This window comes from Nothobranchius furzeri, chromosome 19, assembly GCF_043380555.1.
Source record: "Nothobranchius furzeri strain GRZ-AD chromosome 19, NfurGRZ-RIMD1, whole genome shotgun sequence".
In the NCBI taxonomy this organism is placed as follows: domain Eukaryota; kingdom Metazoa; phylum Chordata; class Actinopteri; order Cyprinodontiformes; family Nothobranchiidae; genus Nothobranchius; species Nothobranchius furzeri.
The window spans coordinates 4,048,207-4,067,404 of NC_091759.1; the positions used below are offsets into that span (position 1 = coordinate 4,048,207).

At 40.7% G+C, this 19,198-nt stretch overlaps 2 protein-coding genes and 1 non-coding gene across 3 annotated transcripts; all 3 read left to right on the top strand.

Moving 5' to 3' along the window:
- The first annotated feature begins 224 nt into the window (after positions 1-224).
- On the top strand, positions 225-296 carry trnah-gug (transfer RNA histidin (anticodon GUG)). The gene has a single exon. It is a non-coding gene; the product is annotated as a tRNA-His (tRNA).
- Positions 297-505: 209 nt separating this feature from the next.
- clptm1l (CLPTM1 like) lies at positions 506-11,499 on the top strand. The gene is made up of 18 exons (XM_015973705.3): positions 506-715; positions 1,233-1,436; positions 1,512-1,606; positions 1,685-1,874; positions 3,542-3,741; positions 3,827-3,905; positions 4,019-4,136; positions 4,210-4,304; positions 4,590-4,674; positions 5,567-5,670; positions 6,345-6,410; positions 8,456-8,506; positions 8,589-8,671; positions 8,758-8,792; positions 8,924-8,979; positions 9,075-9,119; positions 10,530-10,645; positions 10,727-11,499. Exons 2-18 carry the CDS (start codon positions 1,272-1,274, stop codon positions 10,809-10,811), a joined length of 1,668 nt encoding a protein of 555 aa, XP_015829191.1. The 5' UTR covers positions 506-715; positions 1,233-1,271; the 3' UTR covers positions 10,812-11,499.
- A 4,115-nt stretch (positions 11,500-15,614) lies between these two features.
- rplp1 (ribosomal protein lateral stalk subunit P1) lies at positions 15,615-19,198 on the top strand. Its single transcript, XM_015973704.3, has 4 exons — positions 15,615-15,829; positions 16,465-16,539; positions 18,874-18,985; positions 19,071-19,198. The coding sequence occupies exons 1-4, from the start codon at positions 15,758-15,760 to the stop codon at positions 19,154-19,156; spliced, it is 345 nt and encodes a 114-aa protein (XP_015829190.1). The 5' UTR covers positions 15,615-15,757; the 3' UTR covers positions 19,157-19,198.

Below are 19,198 nucleotides of genomic sequence, written 5' to 3' on the forward strand. Positions count from 1 at the left end.
GGGGCCACAAACTGCCCCTGGGCCAGACCTTTGACATGTCTGACTTAAATACTGTTAACAAAGTTAATAATAGTTCATTTTATGTTTTTTTCCCTCAGTTTTAATAATAAAACCCGGAAAAACGTAGAAAGACAGGTTTTCGAGCCACGGGAAGCAGCTGAACACAAGTAACTCTGTCACTAAATGTCATAGTGATATAAGAATTAAACCGAGTTATATAAACAGCCGTGATCGTATAGTGGTTAGTACTCTGCGTTGTGGCCGCAGCAACCCCGGTTCGAATCCGGGTCACGGCAATTTTACCGACGACTTCAACGAGTGCTTCTTGTGGTTAAGAAAAAAAACTGTAGCTTAAAAACACAATTTATCTAATGGAGCTGCTGATTTTCGACGTATAACGCATTTTTGCCAGAACTGTTTTTCTCGGTTAAGACTTGAGGTCTCGCGTGTTTTCCCCTCTTAAATCTCGTTCATCGAAACAACCCCGGAAGTAAATGGCGGAACTATAATAGAGCCGCCTCACGCTTTTAGCTTCCAGTTTTTGGACATTTATTTGTTTATGTAAGTTTGAACTGCCGCAAGGGCGTAGATGTCTTCAGTAACAACCACCTGGAAAGCTTCGAAGGGACGATGTGGTCGATTTGAGCTGCCCAGCGGGATTGGTGGAGTGAATGGACGGACGAGTAACTGAGGTTCCTGCTCTCTAACTCCACCGGTAACGTTCCTGGCATCCTTTTACTCTCATTTGAGGATTAAACACTGAGGCTAAAGTCATATGTGAAAAATAAGAATATGTGTAATAGATGCAACTGAATACCTGATTGAAGAGTTTAGATGATTTAGAAAACGGTATGCCACCATATTGACAACTTCGGAACAGGTGTTTTTGAATGCGAGAACCATATAAAACTGGTTCATTACACATTTATGAATTTAGATACTGTTATTGATTGGCTTAAAAAGCTTTACTGGTTGTTTTTAAAATTTTATGAATAATTATCTAACAATGTTTTACCCCTATAAGAAGTCAGCTTTGTGCTCTATCACTTATTCAACAAAACGTGTCAGTAAGCTGGTTTGGTAACAAAACTTGAGAAGCAGGTTGTGGTAAATGATTTTGACCAGTATTTAATCTGTCTTCAAAGAATGTCTAATGTCTTTGACAAGTTTTGTTTAGTTAAACCGTCTCTGTAAGGTGAAAATAATTACATTTTAACTGTATGTTCCTCCAGACGCATGGCCCTGCTGATCAGCTAGCTCAAACGAAGATCATGTTTCTGAAAACATCCTTCACCACGCTCATCGTGGGGGTGTTTGTGGTGTATGTGCTCCACACCTGCTGGGTGATGTATGGGATCATCTACACCAAACCCTGCGACAGACCCAGAGGAGACAACTGCATCACACCTTTCCTGGCGGGGAACCCAAAACTACAGGTCAGCATTAGCTGATTGTTTTCATTTCTGCTGTCCTGTGTTGGAGGTTTAGTTCTATTATTTTGTCCTCCCCAGTTGAGTATCTACACATCGCTGCAGTCAAACGCAGAAGGAGGTCACACACTGATTCATAAAGAGGAGAACTTTGATGTCAGCAGCAAGTTTGAGAGGTTTGTACAACAGCCTATTATACTCAGATGTCTTCTAAGCTTATTAATTGACATCCTTTATCGTTTGTTTCCCTGCAGGATAGTCAACGTCTCTCTTCCTAAGAAAACGCGCAACAATGGAACTTTGTACGCTTTAATATTCGTCCATCAGGCTGGTCTGAATCCGTGGCAGGATCCACGACAGGTCCATTCAGTGGTTCAGCTCACCACCTACATGCTCCCAAAGCCCCCGGAAATCTCCCTGATTTCTGGAGAAGATCAAAAGCAGGTACCTGAGCTTAAACAGAAATCTGAATTTTTTTTATCTCAGAGGGCACCATCAAAAGTGGAAAAGAGCATTGCACCATCAGCCCCTTGCCCTACTTCCATTACAAGGCCTGGATTCAACACCACTACTTTGTGGGCGTGCGCCTGATGCTGGCTAGCAGAGCTTAAACACATTGTTTTGCTATTATTATCCTCAGTTTATGCAATTTATATATATATATATATATATATATATATATATATATATATATATATATATAAGATAATGCCATAAGAAATGCCGCCACCTCAGACTATCACTTTTTTTGTTTTCAAAACAAATTGTGCATAATTCATGAAAGGAGGAAAAGTCCAGATTGCTGTTTTGAATCTAAAAAAAATACAAGAAACCACACAGGCTATCAGCGGGTCCTTAAAAAGTCTTAAATTTACTTTTCCAAATTTAAGGCCTTGAAAATCCTTAAAAATGACAAATCTTCCTTAAATACTGTTTCCAAAGGTCTTAAATTACCAAAGACCCAATAAACTAGATTATTTTATTTCTATGACATTTTCGTGAATTTCTAGTTAGTCTTCAGCATTTTTTGTGTACGATGTTGACGTAAGCGGAACCGTACACATTCAGTTGGTTGTGAAAGGGGACTATTTTTAGATGAGCACATTAGCTGGTTAAGCTAGTGGGAGCTTGCGCCATGGAGAAGTGCAAGTTTAATGGTAAATGGATGGATAATCCCACGTTCGCGACGTGGTTAGCACCAGTTCCAGGCAATAGCTGGAAATAATAGCTTAAATTTAATTTAAAAAATAGCTTAAATTTGGATCTGGATCGGAAGGAGTCAGTTGAGGTGGTTTGGGCATCTGGTCAGGATGCCTCCTGGACGCCTCCCTGGGGAGGTGTTTCGGGCATGTCCTGCCGGCAGGAGGCCCCCGGGTCGACCCAGGACACGTTGGAGAGGTTAAATCTCTAATCTGGTCCGGGAACGACTTGGGGTCCTGCCGGAGGAACTGGTGGAGGTGGCCGGGGACAGGACGGTCTGGTGCTCCCTAGTTGGGATGCTGCCCCCGCGACCCAGACCCAGATAAGCGGAGGAAGACGACAACGAGCTTAAATTTGGTCAAAGTGGCCTTAAAAAGGTCTTAAAAAGTCTTAAATTTGGCTCCCTTAAACCTGCAGATACCCTGCCACAACTTTGTTTTCAATATTTCCTTATTTATGCTTTACACAACTTCAGACTAGTGACCGGTGTTTTTTGTACCTTCCAACAAACGTCAGTCATGCAGAAAAGTGTTTTGGACTAAAACGGGATTAGATCATAACTCTCGTAACTTTTTTATAAGAAAACATCTCAAAATGGAAAAACAGTCCCTGTGAGCCAAAAGGCTTTTGGGCGTTAAAAAAAAAAAGAACCAATGTGCAAACATGCAGTAAATCCAATATGAACTAATCATTAACAAATGAAACGAATGCTGAATGAAACTTGGTTTGTTGGTTCTGTGCCAAAGCAAACGCCAAAGTTCATAAAATTTGGTGGATTTTCTTAACGTAACTCACAAAAGTCCAGATAAGAGAACAAAGAAAAAACATGATGACTACATATCTACCTTTTTGTTTTTCTGATTTGTCTGTTTTGGTTTTACCGCTAAACCCTCATCATTTGTGTGACGCAGGGTCAGAAACGGGAAGAACAGAAGAAGAAACAACGTGACGGTAACCTAGCAACAGGAGCCGGAGCTAAAGCTGGCGCTGCGTCGTCGCCAGATCACCCGGTTTCCCACTGGCGCTCCCGTCTCACGCTAAACATCGTCAGTGACCACTTCCTGTTCGACAGAGAGTACCTCCCAAGTGACGTTCACAGATACCTCCGAGTGTAAGACTCGATCCCAATATTCTGTAGCTGCACCGGGCAAACCACTGATAGGTTAGACGAAAAAAACAATTAGTTGTGTTTTTAGATTCCAGAATGGGAAAAAGATGGTGTATCTACCTCTGCTGTTTGTTGATGAGCTCAGTAACAGGGTCAAGGACCTGGTGGTGAGTTTTAAACCTTTAACTATGCTCTTCATTATTCACTTTATTTTCTTCCTGAACCTCGTTAGAAGAAAGAATAAAGAAGCACATCACCAGTTGTTTATGTCTGATGGTAGGAAATCAACGGTACCTCCACGGAGCTGCCCCTGACCATCTGCTACGACTCCATCTCTCTGGGCAGGCTTCGATTCTGGATCCACATGCAGGACGCCGTGTACTCCCTGCAGCAGTTTGGTAGGTTGATCTCTCTGTAACCCTGCACACATGCACACAAATCCCTTTAACGTGTTTGTTTTTTGGATCGCAGGTTTCACAGAAAAGGATGCAGACGAGATTAAAGGCATCTTTGTGGATACCAACCTATACTTTCTGGCTCTGACCTTCTTTGTCGCTGCCTTTCATGTAAGTTTGAGAGCACAAAGCTGGTTTAGTTTTTGTTTGTTGGTTGCAAACCCTTTTATATAACAAGGATTTGTTTTTTTCCACACACTGAAAGAATATCACTAAAAAGACCTTAATGGACCTGCGTCAAACGGCCCATGGGCCAGATGTGTAGCAACAGCAAACAGAAAAATGGGAAAACTTTTAATCTGGAATGGTTACAAATTCTATCTTTTGTTAAATAGGGACTGTAGTGATGCAAACTTTCATTTGTACTGATAATTTTCTTTGTCACTTTTTTTTTAGCTTCTATTCGACTTCCTTGCTTTCAAGAATGACATCAGCTTCTGGAAGCAGAAGAAAAGCATGGTGGGAATGTCCAGCAAAGCAGGTAAGTGATTTATTTTTTGTTTTTACTTTTGTGATTAAAAGTAGAACAAAGGAGATGCGCGGATGCTAATTTCATAGTTTCCTTGCTGTTAACCTGTAAGAAAACTGAAAAATGTGTAAAATGAGTAACTTGACAGAACGAGGCTTCATCTGTGCATTTGGGCATAAAGTGACTCGGTAAAGACGGACTGCTGGGTGCATTTCGTATCCTTCTGCTCACCTGAATGATTTCAGAGTAAAAGAGGGTTTTGTGGTTTTGCAGTTTAATGTTTTACCTACCAACAATAAGAAAGTATAACCCCTTCTTTACACTGGATGCAAAAGTGGCGTGTAACGAAATGGAGGCGTTTTACCTGCAAGCTTCCTTTCAACCAGGGGCAAAAGTGTTCCGCACTGTTGTTCCCGTGAAGTCAAGAAATCACGGGAGAACTGCAACACCATGCGTGATTTCAGAAGTTGAAAGCATGAAGAAAGATGCCTGCATGTGTCCAAATAGGTCTGTGTGACATTGGTTTATCTGCACGTGACTTTTATTTTGAAAGTTTCTGAATGTTTTACACAACTTTTTTGTTTGACTTCCTGTCTGACCTGAACTAAACTGCAGAGTTTGACGTGTTTTGGAAGCCTAGTGTGTAAAAAAATAAAAGACTCGAAACGTAATGATGGCTACTCCTTACTTCGTCCAAAACGTTAGACTTTGCGACCGGTGGAACGAAACTCGTCTACTCTAACGGCAGCTAACTGCCACGTGGTACGTTTCGTAGCCGTTTTGCGACATTTCACATCCAGTGGAAACAAGGGGTTAATATCTGAGAGATAGTAACACTTGTTACTGTCCTTTTTCCTTCTGATTCTTTAACAGCCTATATTATTGGTTTTGTTTTTTCCGTCAGTGCTGTGGAGATGTTTCAGCACCATTGTGATTTTCCTCTATTTGTTCGACGAGCAGACGAGCCTCCTCGTGCTCGTGCCTGCCGGGATTGGATCAATCATTGAAGTAAGTTGCACGAAAATGAGCGTACAGGGCTCCTAGAACTCAAAAGCAGATTCACCACGTTTCTATAAGCAGCTTGCGATGTCAAACGTACCAAAAGTCTGTGCCGTCACCGACCTGCTTTCCTATGGAAGTTAGTAATGTTGTAATGGCCACGGAGAAAGGGTTTGTTGTGATCAACATGTCATAAACATGGACACACACCCTCAAATCTGCATCTGTAGTGTTTGTCGCGGTACCATTAACTGCACAACAATGCTAACCCAAGCTACTGCTAATGTTGGATGAGAGTAAAACAACAAAGAAGGATATTGGAGCCTACATGTAACGTTCCAGGATGTACTGGGAATATCCAGACTATGAATGATTGCTAGATATTTCCACAGCTCGCCTATTGAGGAATCAAGATACCTCGGCTGTGCCATCGGGTGTAAACTTGCCAATAAACACACAGCTCATTTAATATTCATATCTTAGCTGAGTGGGCGGGGCAAACAAGTCTTTCAACTGGGCTTTATTACGGGCTCCTGGGGCGTTGTGAGCCCTAAAGTTTCTTTTGTTATATAAATGCTCAAAAAACTGTTTGAATCCTTAAGTTTTAAATCTACAAATAATCTTCTGCATAAAGAGATCATGTTTATGAAGTCTGTTTTAATGTGCTGATGTAATTCATGCAGGTATGGAAAGTTAAAAAGGCCTTTAAAATCCATGTTTTCTGGAAAGGAGGCAGACCAACATTCCTGGTAGGTGGGAAGCTGCCTCAGTTGATGTTCAGAAAAGTGCACCAAAAATGTAGTCCAGATGTTTTCTTCAGATACTGTTCAAAGATGTTGTGACTTGTACCTTGACGCAAGGTTGGATTTAAAAGTAAACAATAAAAATGGCTCAGATCCTTTGAAATAATGAAATGGAAATGGTGAATTTGGCAAGGACTTGTTAGGAAATTCTACAGGGAGTGCAGAATTATTAGGCAAGTTGTATTTTTGAGGAATAATTTTATTATTGAACAACCATGTTCTCAATGACCCCAAACAACTCATTAATATCAAAGCTGAATATTTTTGGAAGTGGTTTTTAGTTTGAGCTATTTTAGGGGATATCTGTGTGTGCAGGTGACTATTACTGTGTATAATTATTAGGCAACTTAACAAAAAACAAATATATACCCATTTCAATTATTTATTTTTACCAGTGAAACCAATATAACATCTCCACATACCCAAATATACATTTCTGACATTCAAAAGCAATACAAAAACAAATCAGCGACCAATATAGCCACCTTTCTTTGCAAGGACACTCAAAAGCCTGCCATCCATGGATTCTGTCAGTGTTTTGATCTGTTCACCATCAACATTGCGTGCAGCAGCAACCACAGCCTCCCAGACACGGTTCAGAGAGGTGTACCGTTTTCCCTGTTTGTAAATCTCACATTTGATGATGGACCACAGGTTCTCAATGGGGTTCAGATCAGGTGAACGAGGAGGCCATTTCATTAGTTTTTCTTCTTTTATACCCTTTCTTGCCAGCCACGCTGTGGAGTACTTGGACGCGTGTGATGGAGCATTGTCCTGCATGAAAATCATGTTTTTCTTGAAGGATGCAGACTTCTTCCTGTACCACTGCATGAAGAAGGTGTCTTCCAGAAACTGGCAGTAGGACTGGGAGTTGAGCTTGACTCCATCCTCAACCCGAAAAGGCCCCACAAGCTCATCTTTGATGATACCAGCCCAAACCAGTACTCCACCTCCACCTTGCTGGCGTCTGAGTCGGACTGGAGCTCTCTGCCCTTTACCGATCCAGCCACGGGCCCATCCATCTGGCCCATCAAGACTCACTCTCATTTCATCAGTCCATAAAACCTTAGAAAATCAGTCTTGAGATATTTCTTGGCCCAGTCTTGACATTTCAGCTTGTGTGTCTTGTTCAGTGGTGGTCGTCTTTCAGCCTTTCTTACCTTGGCCATGTCTCTGAATATTGCACACCTTGTGCTTTTGGGCACTCCAGTGATGTTGCAGCTCTGAAATATGGCCAAACTGGTGGCAAGTGGCATCTTGGCAGCTGCACGCTTGACTTTTCTCAGTTCATGGGCAGTTATTTTGCGCCTTGGTTTGTCCACACGCTTCTTGCGACCCTGTTGACTATTTTGAATGAAACGCTTGATTGTTCGATGATCATGCTTCTGAAGCTTTGCAGTTTTAAGACTGCTGCATCCCTCTGCAAGATATCTCACTATTTTTGACCTTTCTGAGCCTGTCGAGTCCTTCTTTTGACCCATTTTGCCAAAGGAAAGGAAGTTGCCCAATAATTATGCACACCTGATATAGGGTGTTGATGTCATTAGACCACACCCCTTCTCATTAGAGATGCACATCACCTAATATGCTTAATTGGTAGTAGGCTTTCGAGCCTGTACAGCTTGGAGTAAGACAACATGCATGAAGAGGATGATGTGGACAAAATACTCATTTGCCTAATAATTCTGCACTCCCTGTAGTTGTGAATGTTTTAGGCTTTTCTCGATTTTTAGAGTTTTTTTAGGACAGCAATATATGTCAAAGCTATTTTACCTTCATGTAATTTTCTGCCATGTAAGCAGAAAAAATTCCTATGAAGTATGAAGCATTGGACAGTAGACGTTAAATGAATTGGCAGGTTCCGTTTCTGAGATTAACTGTTGCATTAAGTCACTATCAGATTAATTTACCTAAATCACGGGTTAGTAAAACATTCAGTTTTGATATGGTTTTGTCGCTGTAAGAAGGAATAAAATACTTCTTTGATCCAGTTTGGTAAATTGGATGAGTCAGAGAGGAGAACAGAAGAATACGACACTCTGGTAAGAAATAGCAGACACACACATGCATGATCCAATATGAGTTTTTAGGTAAATTATAATATTTTTCATGTCCTTTCATCAGGCAATGAAGTATCTCTCATACCTCTTGTACCCTTTGTGCATTGGAGGGGCAGTTTATGCTCTGGTTTTCCTACGATACAAGAGGTAGGAGTGGAAGGGGACAAATAAAATGAATACAAACTTTGTCTCAGTCGTAAGGGATCTTAAGTGCTTGTTTTTCCTGTTTTTAGTTGGTACTCATGGTTGATTAACAGTCTGGTGAATGGTAAGCTACTTTTTCTCTGAACAAAGTTTAAATTGGTTAAGAAACTGGTTTTTGTCCAATTTTTTTGTGTTAATCAATCATAATTTATATAATTTGTCTACACTAAATCATCTTTTATTGTGAAATTGCAGGTGTATACGCGTTTGGTTTCCTCTTCATGCTTCCTCAATTATTTGTCAACTATAAGGTCAGTTTTCCTTCAGCCTTTAAGAGTTTTCTCAGCAGTGTTTTTTTCTCCAATTTACACAAACGTCCTCCTTAACTGTTCTATTTATTCCAAAGCTGAAGTCTGTGGCCCACCTGCCCTGGAAGGCTTTTATGTACAAGGTAGGAACCAATTTGGTTTGATTTTATTGTGTGATTATAGAATATTTTGCAGTTAACATATTAGGGCTGTAACGAAGCCTCGATGACGTCGACGGCTCATTCTAAAAATTCGTCAACGTCAGATCCGGTAGTCGACGCACCACGCCCACTTGTTGCATCCCCAGGAGTTTGTAAATAGAGGAGGAATCTGCCTGTTTTTCCTCTAGTTCGCCCTCTTCTCCGCCTTCACTAACGTCTCTGCCAAATACCGAAGAACCGGAACAATGTCCGTCGGCTACTAGATTCCTTTCCTGTTTTGCCCGCCTTCGTCTCCCGGCAACGGACAACAACTTCCGGGGTCAGATGCGCTGCTCCGTCTCTATCGCAGATGTAAAAAATCACCGGGAGCGTTTCTCCCTTCATAAAGGAGCTTCTTTCAGACATTAGGAGAGCCGTTTTTGTGGTAGCAGCCTCTCCCCGGTGCTGGTCTGTTTGCTGCTGGGTATCATTGGTTTATTTAAACGTGGTAACTTGAACTTAACATTGGTAAAGCTACTGTTAGCATTTTCGCTAACAGCTTCTTGCGTTTGGATAAGCTGTTACGTTTTGGTTTGGAGTTGATCTTTTTTGTGGTGTAGATCTCCCTTTTATTACATTTAGAGGGTTGTGGGTTTTCGGTTTAGTTTAAAATATCACCTTGAGTTTGGTTTAACCACCCAGTTTAGAGTTTGGACCTTTGGAGATCCTTATTTTGGTCCAGAACCCTGTAATCTTTGCCCAGTGGGACATCCCTACTTATTTGTACTTTTGTTTTAATTCCCCACAGGCAGAATTAGTTTTATTATTCCCAACCTGTGGATGGAAAGATTTATGTATTTAGTTATTGTAAATAAACCTGATCATCATTTTAACTTTTAAATCCCGTTATTGTCCCTTCCTTTCTGCACACGAGCCAAACTCCCCAGGAGGAGTCGTAACACCACTCGCCTCACGCACATAAGTGACCAAAACAAAGCAGCATGGAGACACTCCGTCTCCAACCACCTCTCAGGCCGCAGCCTGCACTCCCAAGATCTACACGTCACCAGAACATAACCGACTCCAACACAATAAAAGCAGTGTTATACAAAATGGAAGGCCTGTAGTGTTTATTCTCTTACATTAACAATTTATCAATTTTTTTGAATGAATTTATTAGATTTTTTGGTTATTAACTGTGCAATAGAAAAATAATCATTAGATTAACTGTCTAAATAGTCATTAGAATAGTCGAATATTGGATAAAATAATCGTCAGAATAATCGTTTACCCCCAGCCCTTAAACGTATACATTTAATGTGTGGTTTATTTTTATGCATTTTTTAAAAACCTATTTGCTACAAAGTCTTTGTTTTTGGTTTGGAAAACAATAATTGACCTTTATCGTTTCAGGCTTTCAACACCTTCATTGATGATGTGTTTGCCTTCATCATCACCATGCCAACCTCTCACAGACTGGCCTGTTTCAGAGATGATGTGGTTTTCCTTATTTACCTTTACCAGAGATGGTACAAACACACACATACACACACCACCCTAAATCACAAAGTGTTCCAATCTGAAAGGTTATTTTTCCTTCCTCTCTTCAGGCTCTACCCGGTGGACAGAACTCGAGTAAACGAATATGGAATTTCATACGACGAGAAACCCAAAGGGAAGCCTCACAAAGAGTAAAAGATCTGACGTCTGTTATCTGGTACTGAGACTTTGCTGACCTCTAGCGGCGAATTATGGAAGCGACCGAATATCCTCATATCACCCTCCTCTTTACCATGGCTGCTAAAAACTGGAAAATGATGGAAAGCCCTTCCACACAGCCAGTGTTTTGGTGTGTCCATTCAGGGCTTCTGTAGAAACATGATGGACTTTATGGATGAAGAAGTATGTGGTCTGTAGATGGTTGTTTAAGACACAAAAAACTATTTTGTTGTGTTTTTATGCTTTTCTGTTCTAATACAGGTATGAATAATATTTTGCAACTTTGATCAAACATGTCCCGATGACACTTTAACTGACACCAACAGAGCTGAATCTAATGGTCCAGAGTCGGAAATGACATTCCTGTTTTCACCATTCCTGAAGTGCAACATTTCCAGAGGTCGACTTCTGCTTATTTAGCCTTTGTGCAGCGATGAACATTGTTGTTTTCCATACATAATGGGACTCAATAATCTGACAAACAACCAAGAAAACAAAAATTTGAGAACATTATAGCTTCTCTAATCCCTTCACGCCATAGGAATATGAATAACTCAACATGCTGTAACTTCCGCGAATGCTGTCTAATTATAATTCCTAAAAAGGGTTTTTCTTAATTTAAACAATGTTTACTATCATAGATTCCAGTTAACTGATGTTGAAGTCATACATCTAAAATGACAACACTTTACCTTGGGAACATATTAAAATGACTCATAAAAGTGAAATTTATAAACATAAATAATTTGTGTACGGTATATTAGGAACAATGTCCTGCAGATGGCAGTCAAAGATCCAGTAATGTCTGTATAAGCTAAAAAATAAATTAATCTTTTTTTTTTTACCATGGAGAATATTAAAATTGATTGACTGTTTCAGAATAACGTAGAAAGTTTCAGCAAAGGGCGAAGTTGAATTTGTGTTTTTCCTACCTTGTATAATAATACTTTTTTTTGCTTCACTGTAAAACACGAAGGCACACTGACAGCTGTTATGTTTGTAATTTAACGCATTTAAGTATTTTTTTTTCCACATCTGGGCCAAGAATATAATGTTAGTGCCAAACATACAAATGATTCTTTGAACTGTTTGTGAGCATTGGAATGTTTTAGGTAGATACCAACTTTTTGAAAGAAACTGTGATGGTAAGATTCAAGGAAAGTATTAAAACCTTTAAACATCACGTTTTGATTTCTTTATCTTTCATTTTATTTTGTTTTTTCTGGGTGATCATTGTAATGGAAAATGGTTTATCAACTTTCAGGAATTTATGCTGAGAGAACCAGTTAAAAATAGGTTCTGAGCTATGGAACAGATTTGCCAGGCTTTGTCTTGAATTGCTTGAAATTATTGTTTAAATTTTTGATTTGAATAAAAAATGAGTTAAACATGCATTTATAACTGGCATTTCTTCCCCTAATATCACTAATAGTAAAATATCTAGGTGATTCTTATATTATAGTCCATTTGCACATGTGTTTTTAGTGACTTTGGCACACATTTTATTAGAGATGCACAATACATCTAGCCTGGCATGCCATACGATGTGTGAATATATAGTCTGGTAACGACCCATGGGCATCTTGGTGGTGGGCGGGATTTATGGTTCTCTTTCAAACTGTCTCTGGATACTATTGGACAATGAGCAACATGACATGCTCACTGCTACAGATGTTAAGTCAATGGGGACGTCAGTCAAATCCTCGTCAAAGAAGACGCAAATACATGTGCATGTACATCCTTTTTCTAAATAAAGGACTTGAGTACCCCTATCTGCTCTTGACTTAAAGAAAAGCGCAAGTCTAAGGCCCAATCCCAATACTAGCACTTCCATCCTTAAGCCCTTCGATTGTGCGATCCTGACCATGGGTATGATTGCGCAGGGTGTCCCGATTCTCAAGTGCAGAAGTTGATCACCCCCTTTTGTGCCCTTGATTCGCACTACAGTGTATTACCCACAATCCACTGCTGCGGGAGAATAGGCTCAAGTGCCTTTTTTGAACATATGTATTTTCTAATGAAAGCAGTTCATTTTAGGACAATTAGTTGATGCTCTAAAACTTTTAGGCAAAGCAGCAACGAATGTAAATTTTTTTCAAATAATTGTATGAAAGTTGTTAACTAAGTTTTTTTTAAGTATCACAGTGACCAGCATCCCAGCATGCATTGCAATCGATGACGCAATGCTCCCCGTCTCAATTTGGCAATAATTTGCACACTTGTGTACCACACACTCGAAGCCTTACTGTGCACTTTCTCCAAAGTGCAGTGCGAGTATTGGGATTGGGCCTAAATAGTTCAAAGTTTATACCAAAGCTGTTTTAAACAAGCCACCGCCATCTTAGTTCAACTCGGTTGTATCATCCCACCCACCAAACTAATAGTGCTGTGATTGGAATAACATAAAACTGCTGAGGCTCCTATGGGGTGTGGCTAGACCGTCCTGCCGAATACATTTGTTTTGCTCCTACCAATATCTTTCTAGATTCCTAAACTACAATTTATCGGTAACAGCATCTAAATCGGTACGTTTGTCATTTTATTACCTTCCTGTATTGATCCGATAAGTAAAACTGGGCCCATAATTAACAACTGATATTTATTTTCCATCTAAGCAGTATTTCTACTATAGGAGTTCCAGGAAATTTCTGGTTGGAGAAAAGTGACCAGTAGATACTCTGGCTTGGTTCTCTCAGCAGCTGTGTCTCCATACAAAACCATCCCTTTCACGACTTTGCTAAGACAATAGCATGTCGCAGCTGCTTCGGCAGTGAGTGTTGTCGCTGATGAGCACCAAAAGGCATTTACATATGCTAATAACATTGAGTTTTATTTAGTCAAAATACACCATAATTTCATCCATTAAGAGGATAGAAAGAGAAGTTGTCTGATGTCAAAAGTGGCGTTCAAGGACCCGATGATGCACCATTTTTAATGGTGCGCTGTGAGACCACAAATCACCGAGCATTGTGAAGAATTTCTGCCACATTTTATCACCGTCGGGAGTTTAGAAACAGCGATTTTAAACCTGGATCAACACTGCTTTTTTTCTTTTCCTTCCATTCCGCTTCACAAGCAACTCCTCTGATTTAACAAATGCTGGTTATTTTGGCGACATTATTTGCTACTGAGCTACAATCAATCAGCATCCCGCTCAGCAACTTTAGCATGCCATTCTGAGTACATACCCCAGGTAAAGGTACTATTGGTTCTTGAATCAAATCAAATCAAACTTTATTTATAAAGCGCTTTTCATAAAGAAAATGTAACTCAAAGTGCTTTACAGATTTAAAAAAAACTCATATCCCACAAATGTCATTGACATTAAAAACAAAACCTCCCCCAACCCAGTGACACACACATACACACACAACATGGTTGAGAACATAAGTAAACGCTGGGCTGAGCTCAAATGAGTCAGGTATGTAAGGAAACGGCATCAGGGGAGCCATCCGCCCCAATAGTAGCACAACCATGGCAGCAGGCAGGGCACCGATACAGGGCGTCCAGAGGAGGGAGGGCGAGGGCCCCACCTACACCCAAGCACTACCTGGAGAGCATCGAGGCCGCTGCCACCGACCACCGGCCCTGAGGAAGAGGGCTCCCACAGAGTAAACACTGTAAAGTATTCGAATAAGTAAGAGAATAAAATAACAAGAGGTAATATGAAAATATATAAATGGCGGTCAGTACAATTGTAAAAATAGTAAAACAATAAAAAACAGATATATAATTCTATTCAATTCAAAAATACTTTATTAATCCCAGAGGGAAATTGATTGCTGTAGTAGCTCAGAATAATAATAATAATCAAGTCGTCAAAGAGTTATTGTATATTACAATGGCTGTTGGCAGGAAGGATCTCCAGTAGCGGTCAGTGTTGCAGCGAAACTGAAGAAGCCTCTGACTGAAGACACTCTTCCGTTGTCGGAAAAGTCTTGTGAAGAGATTGCTCAGGGTTCTAAAATGGCCTATAATGCCCAAAGTAAAAGAAATGCAATTTAAAATTCTTAACAACTACTATCCATCAGCAGAGACACTGAGGAAGGGATTTGGTTTTGAAGTTGACCCTTGTGAATTCTGTCAAGAAAGCCCTGAAGGAACAGAACACTTATTTTTCAGCTGTCCTGTCAGTAAGAGGTTTTGGGAAAAAGTCCATTGTTGGTTAAGAAATAAAATAAGAGAACTTGATCATTTTACAAATGAAGATATTCTAATTTACAATTCTAAATTAAATGGGAATAATTCATTGTTAATTAACATTATTATTATTATGGGTAAATACCACATCCACAAAAGCAAATGGAAAAAACAAATGCCAAACATGAACTGTTTCACAAATGAATTCCGTATGTTCTTATCCCCTTTGACTCGTAAAAAAAATTCAAATGCAACTGCAAAAGCCATTTGTCATGCTGCAGAAAAATGTTTAATCTTGAAACAATGTTTTTACTTTATGATATAAGTGCCTCTTTTTTAAGTTTCTTATTTGTTTTTCTTTTATTGTTACTAAGGATGCCTTGTATGTTTCCATTATGTGTTGTTGTCTCACGAGAAATTGTAATAAGCATTTAATGATGATAATAATAAAAATAAAAAATAAAAAAAAGCTGTCCGAAGTAAGATGGCCGTCGCGTACGGACGTCAGGGTCCAGAACGACCAGCGCGGCGAGGGATCTAGTTAACGTATGATATCTATGGGAAAATGGACCTGACGGTTTGTACGTATAAACGTCACAGCCACGCTTCTTACGCACGTATATATCCCAAAGTCCCGCCCCTTCATCTTCCTTTTCCGCTGTGGGAACGTAAACGTGCCTGAAGTGCTTGGTTCTTCATCTGAAGCTAAGGTCCTCAATCCGGCGACTAGCACAGTCAAATTTAGGCATCCGACGCTACTACCACCACCTTTGATATCTACAATGGCCTCCGTATCTGAGCTCGCCTGCATTTACTCCGCTCTGATCCTCCACGATGATGAAGTCACCGTCACCGTGAGTGTCCCGGTTACTCACGACTGCCGTTGCGCAAATTGGAAATAACACAAGAGGGTGTTGACGCAATAAAATACTCATTAGATAGTTCGTGTTAGCATATTAAGGCGAGCTGTAAATTTCTGTTATACTATTTATCAGCCGGTGTTTACCGGTTAAAAATGGCGGAATGGCTAACTAGGCCCTGTCAAGCTGCTGTACAGTTAAGCGATGATCAAAAGCGAATTTCATGTATTAATTTGGCAGTGAGGTTCAACTACTTACTGTTTTATATACGACCTCACTAGTTTTTTACAATTAACAGTTGATGTCCCACATCATTACATTGCTTTAGTGAGTATCACTTTTAAAACTACTGATATAGTGGCTTGACATGTTTTCTGGATGTTACGTTGCTCCTATCACCTTTTGGTAGCACTTAAGCCCTGATAAATCTGATAGGTTGTAAAACTAACATGTGAGCCATAATGCACATTAGAAGCAACTTTCAACTCCTTGAACAAGTAACTAAAAGCGCTCTGGTGTATTAATAAATTAAGGCTGTCAGTTTTGTTTTGACAGTTATTTTCCCTTTAGCAGTACGTGTGCTGAAAAGGAAAAACACATTTTCAAATTGTGTGACTCTGTGCTCACAGGAGGACAAGCTGAATGCCCTGATCAAGGCTGCTGGAGTCACTGTGGAGCCTTTCTGGCCAAGTCTGTTTGCCAAGGTGAGAATGTGCTTGACACATGCAACTTCTTGACCATATGATGGAAATGTGACCCTCAAAAGACGTGTGCATTAACAGGGTTTTTCCTGCGTTCAAATTAGTGGCCGCTTCAAACTAATTTTGTGCCGCCCCAGCCTGATTTCACTTTGCCCCCTTGCTATATGGATGTTTTATTAATAATAATAGTAATGCATTGAACTTATATAGCGCTTTTCAGGACACTCAAAGACGCTTTCACACACACACATTCACACACTGCTAGTGATTGTAAGCTACTTTATAGCCACAGCCGCCCTGGGGCGGTCTGACAGAGGCAAGGCTGCCATTTGGCTCCGTCGGCCTCTGACGACCACCAACACAGGCAAGTTGGGTGAAGTGTCTTGCCCAAGGACACAACAGCAGAATACCCCTGGCAGGAGCTGGAATCGAACCCATGACCCTCCGATCTTGAGGCAACTTGCTGTACCACCTGAGCTACTGCTGCCCCCATTTTAACTGCAGTTGCAGCGTTGCGCCACTACAGGGGCGCTGTATCAGCAGCGGTGCACCGAAAAGCACTAAAACCACTGCAGAAAAGGATCAAAAATTGCTTCTCTTGCTATTTGGTAAATGGCCTGTATTTGATATAGCGCCTTCTAGAGTCCTGGAACCCCCCAAGGCGCTTTACAACACAATCAGTCATTCACACACACATTCACACACTGGTGGGGATGATCTACAATAATAATAATAATAATGCATTGAACTTATATAGCGCTTTTCTAGACACCCAAAGACGCTTTCTCACACACTCACATTCACACACTGCTAGTGATGGTAAGCTACTTGTAGCCACAGCCGTCCTGGGGAGGTCTGACAGAGGCGAGGCTGCCGTTTGGCGCCGTCGGCCCCTCTGACCACCACTAACACAGGCAAGTTGGGTGGGTGAAGTGTCTTGCCCAAGGACACAACAGCAGGATACCCCTGGCGGGAGCTGGAATCAAACCCATGACCCTCCGATCATGAGGCAACCCGCTCTACCACCTGAGCTACTGCTGCCCCAATGTAGCCACAGCTGCCCTGGGGCGCACTGACAGAGGCGAGGCTGCCGAGCACTGGCGCCACCGGTCCCTCCGACCACCACCAGCAGGCAACGTGGGTTAAGTGTCTTGCCCAAGAACACAACGACAGCGACAGACTGAGCGGGGCTTGAACCTGCAACCTTCCGATTGCGGGGCGAGCACTTAACTCCTGTGCCTCGTCGCCCCATATCTATGTTTGGTGCTATTGACATCCTGATTTTCCCCCAGGCTCTTCCATATCAGAGCAGGGAAGAAAAATATATGATGATCGTAAAACTAAGAAAGGCTAAACTCTACAAGCGGATGAAAAGTCCCCACCATCCTGTTCATTCTGCATCCTGCAGCGCTACGGATCAGAACCGCTGCAGAAACGAGTCACATTACTGCTACAAGTCTGCTCCACACACTGGAGCAGGAAGTACGGCAAGCCGTTGTGGTGTATTGTTCACAAACGCTTCTATCTTTCAACATAATTTAAACTGGATTATTGCAAACCCGTACATAAGAAATGCCACCATTACATTGTTAGCAGCAGAAATTAAATGTTATTACCATTTCCAATACAAATGCATGTTAATGAAATGCATTATAGTTTACTGAATATATTTGTGTTATTTTGACTAAGATGAGTGTTATTCATACAAACCTAAAATATTATCTTAATGTAGGTCAAATATTTCTAAATCTTATTTACTATAAATATCAGATAGAAAAAAGAACTAAACACCAATCTAATGCTTGTTATTGAGCCTTTTATAATAAGATTCTGTTAGTTCAGCCTGATAATTTTGTTTTATTTCATATTTTTAGCAGCAAACCAGTTTTGTTTCACTTGAAACGTTGTCAAATGGAATATTCAATTATCAACAGAAGCTTAAATTAGAACACCTAATGAAAAACTATTTTGCCTTTAAAAAGGTGAGGCAGTTGAATGCACCGAGTATGCATGTGCTGGCGCATGGTCAGGATGGTACCACCTCTGCCTCAGTTTGAGCCAGGAAAACCCTTAACTAGAAGTGGGTCATGGGTGAAATCTTGCTTTTAGTCTGTAGCCGAAATTTTCACTGTTCCTGTGTGGCAAAAACCTCGTCACCAGCACTCTAGATTGTGGGTCAGTTTAACATTTAAATGAACAGAGGGGTCATTTATCATCCTAAAGTCGATTGCAGGCTTGCTCAGTGACACATACAGTAGTATAGTTCTGTTTGTTTGGATTTGTGCATCTTTCTACCAGAATAAGCATTTTATTAACCACTATGCTGTTTTTCTGAAGGCCCTTTCCAGCATCGATGTCGGCAGTCTGATCTGCAACGTTGGTGCCGGAGGTGGAGCTCCAGCTGGTGCCCCTGCTGCCGGTGCTCCTGCAACTGGTGGAGATGCACCAGGTAACTGGACAAGGACTGTAAAACATTACCTCTTTCTGTTGTGGTGAAAGAGCTTTTTAAATGTTAATACTTTTTACTTCTGCAGCTAAAGAAGAAGAGAAGAAGAAAGAGGAAAAGAAGGAAGAGTCTGAGGAGTCCGACGATGACATGGGCTTTGGTCTCTTTGATTAAAACTGTTTTTCTAAGAAAACAAAATAAAAATACAAAAATTGA

Coding starts and splice junctions, on each gene's coding strand:
- rplp1 (XM_015973704.3), top strand. CDS start 15,758: ATGGCCTCCGTATCTGAGCTCGCCTGCATTTACTCCGCTCTGATCCTC. Junction 15,830..16,464: donor ATGATGAAGTCACCGTCACC/GTGAGTGTCCCG, acceptor CTGTGCTCACAG/GAGGACAAGCTGAATGCCCT. Junction 16,540..18,873: donor GGCCAAGTCTGTTTGCCAAG/GTGAGAATGTGC, acceptor GTTTTTCTGAAG/GCCCTTTCCAGCATCGATGT.
- clptm1l (XM_015973705.3), top strand. CDS start 1,272: ATGTTTCTGAAAACATCCTTCACCACGCTCATCGTGGGGGTGTTTGTG. Junction 1,607..1,684: donor GTCAGCAGCAAGTTTGAGAG/GTTTGTACAACA, acceptor GTTTCCCTGCAG/GATAGTCAACGTCTCTCTTC. Junction 4,305..4,589: donor TCTTTGTCGCTGCCTTTCAT/GTAAGTTTGAGA, acceptor CTTTTTTTTTAG/CTTCTATTCGACTTCCTTGC.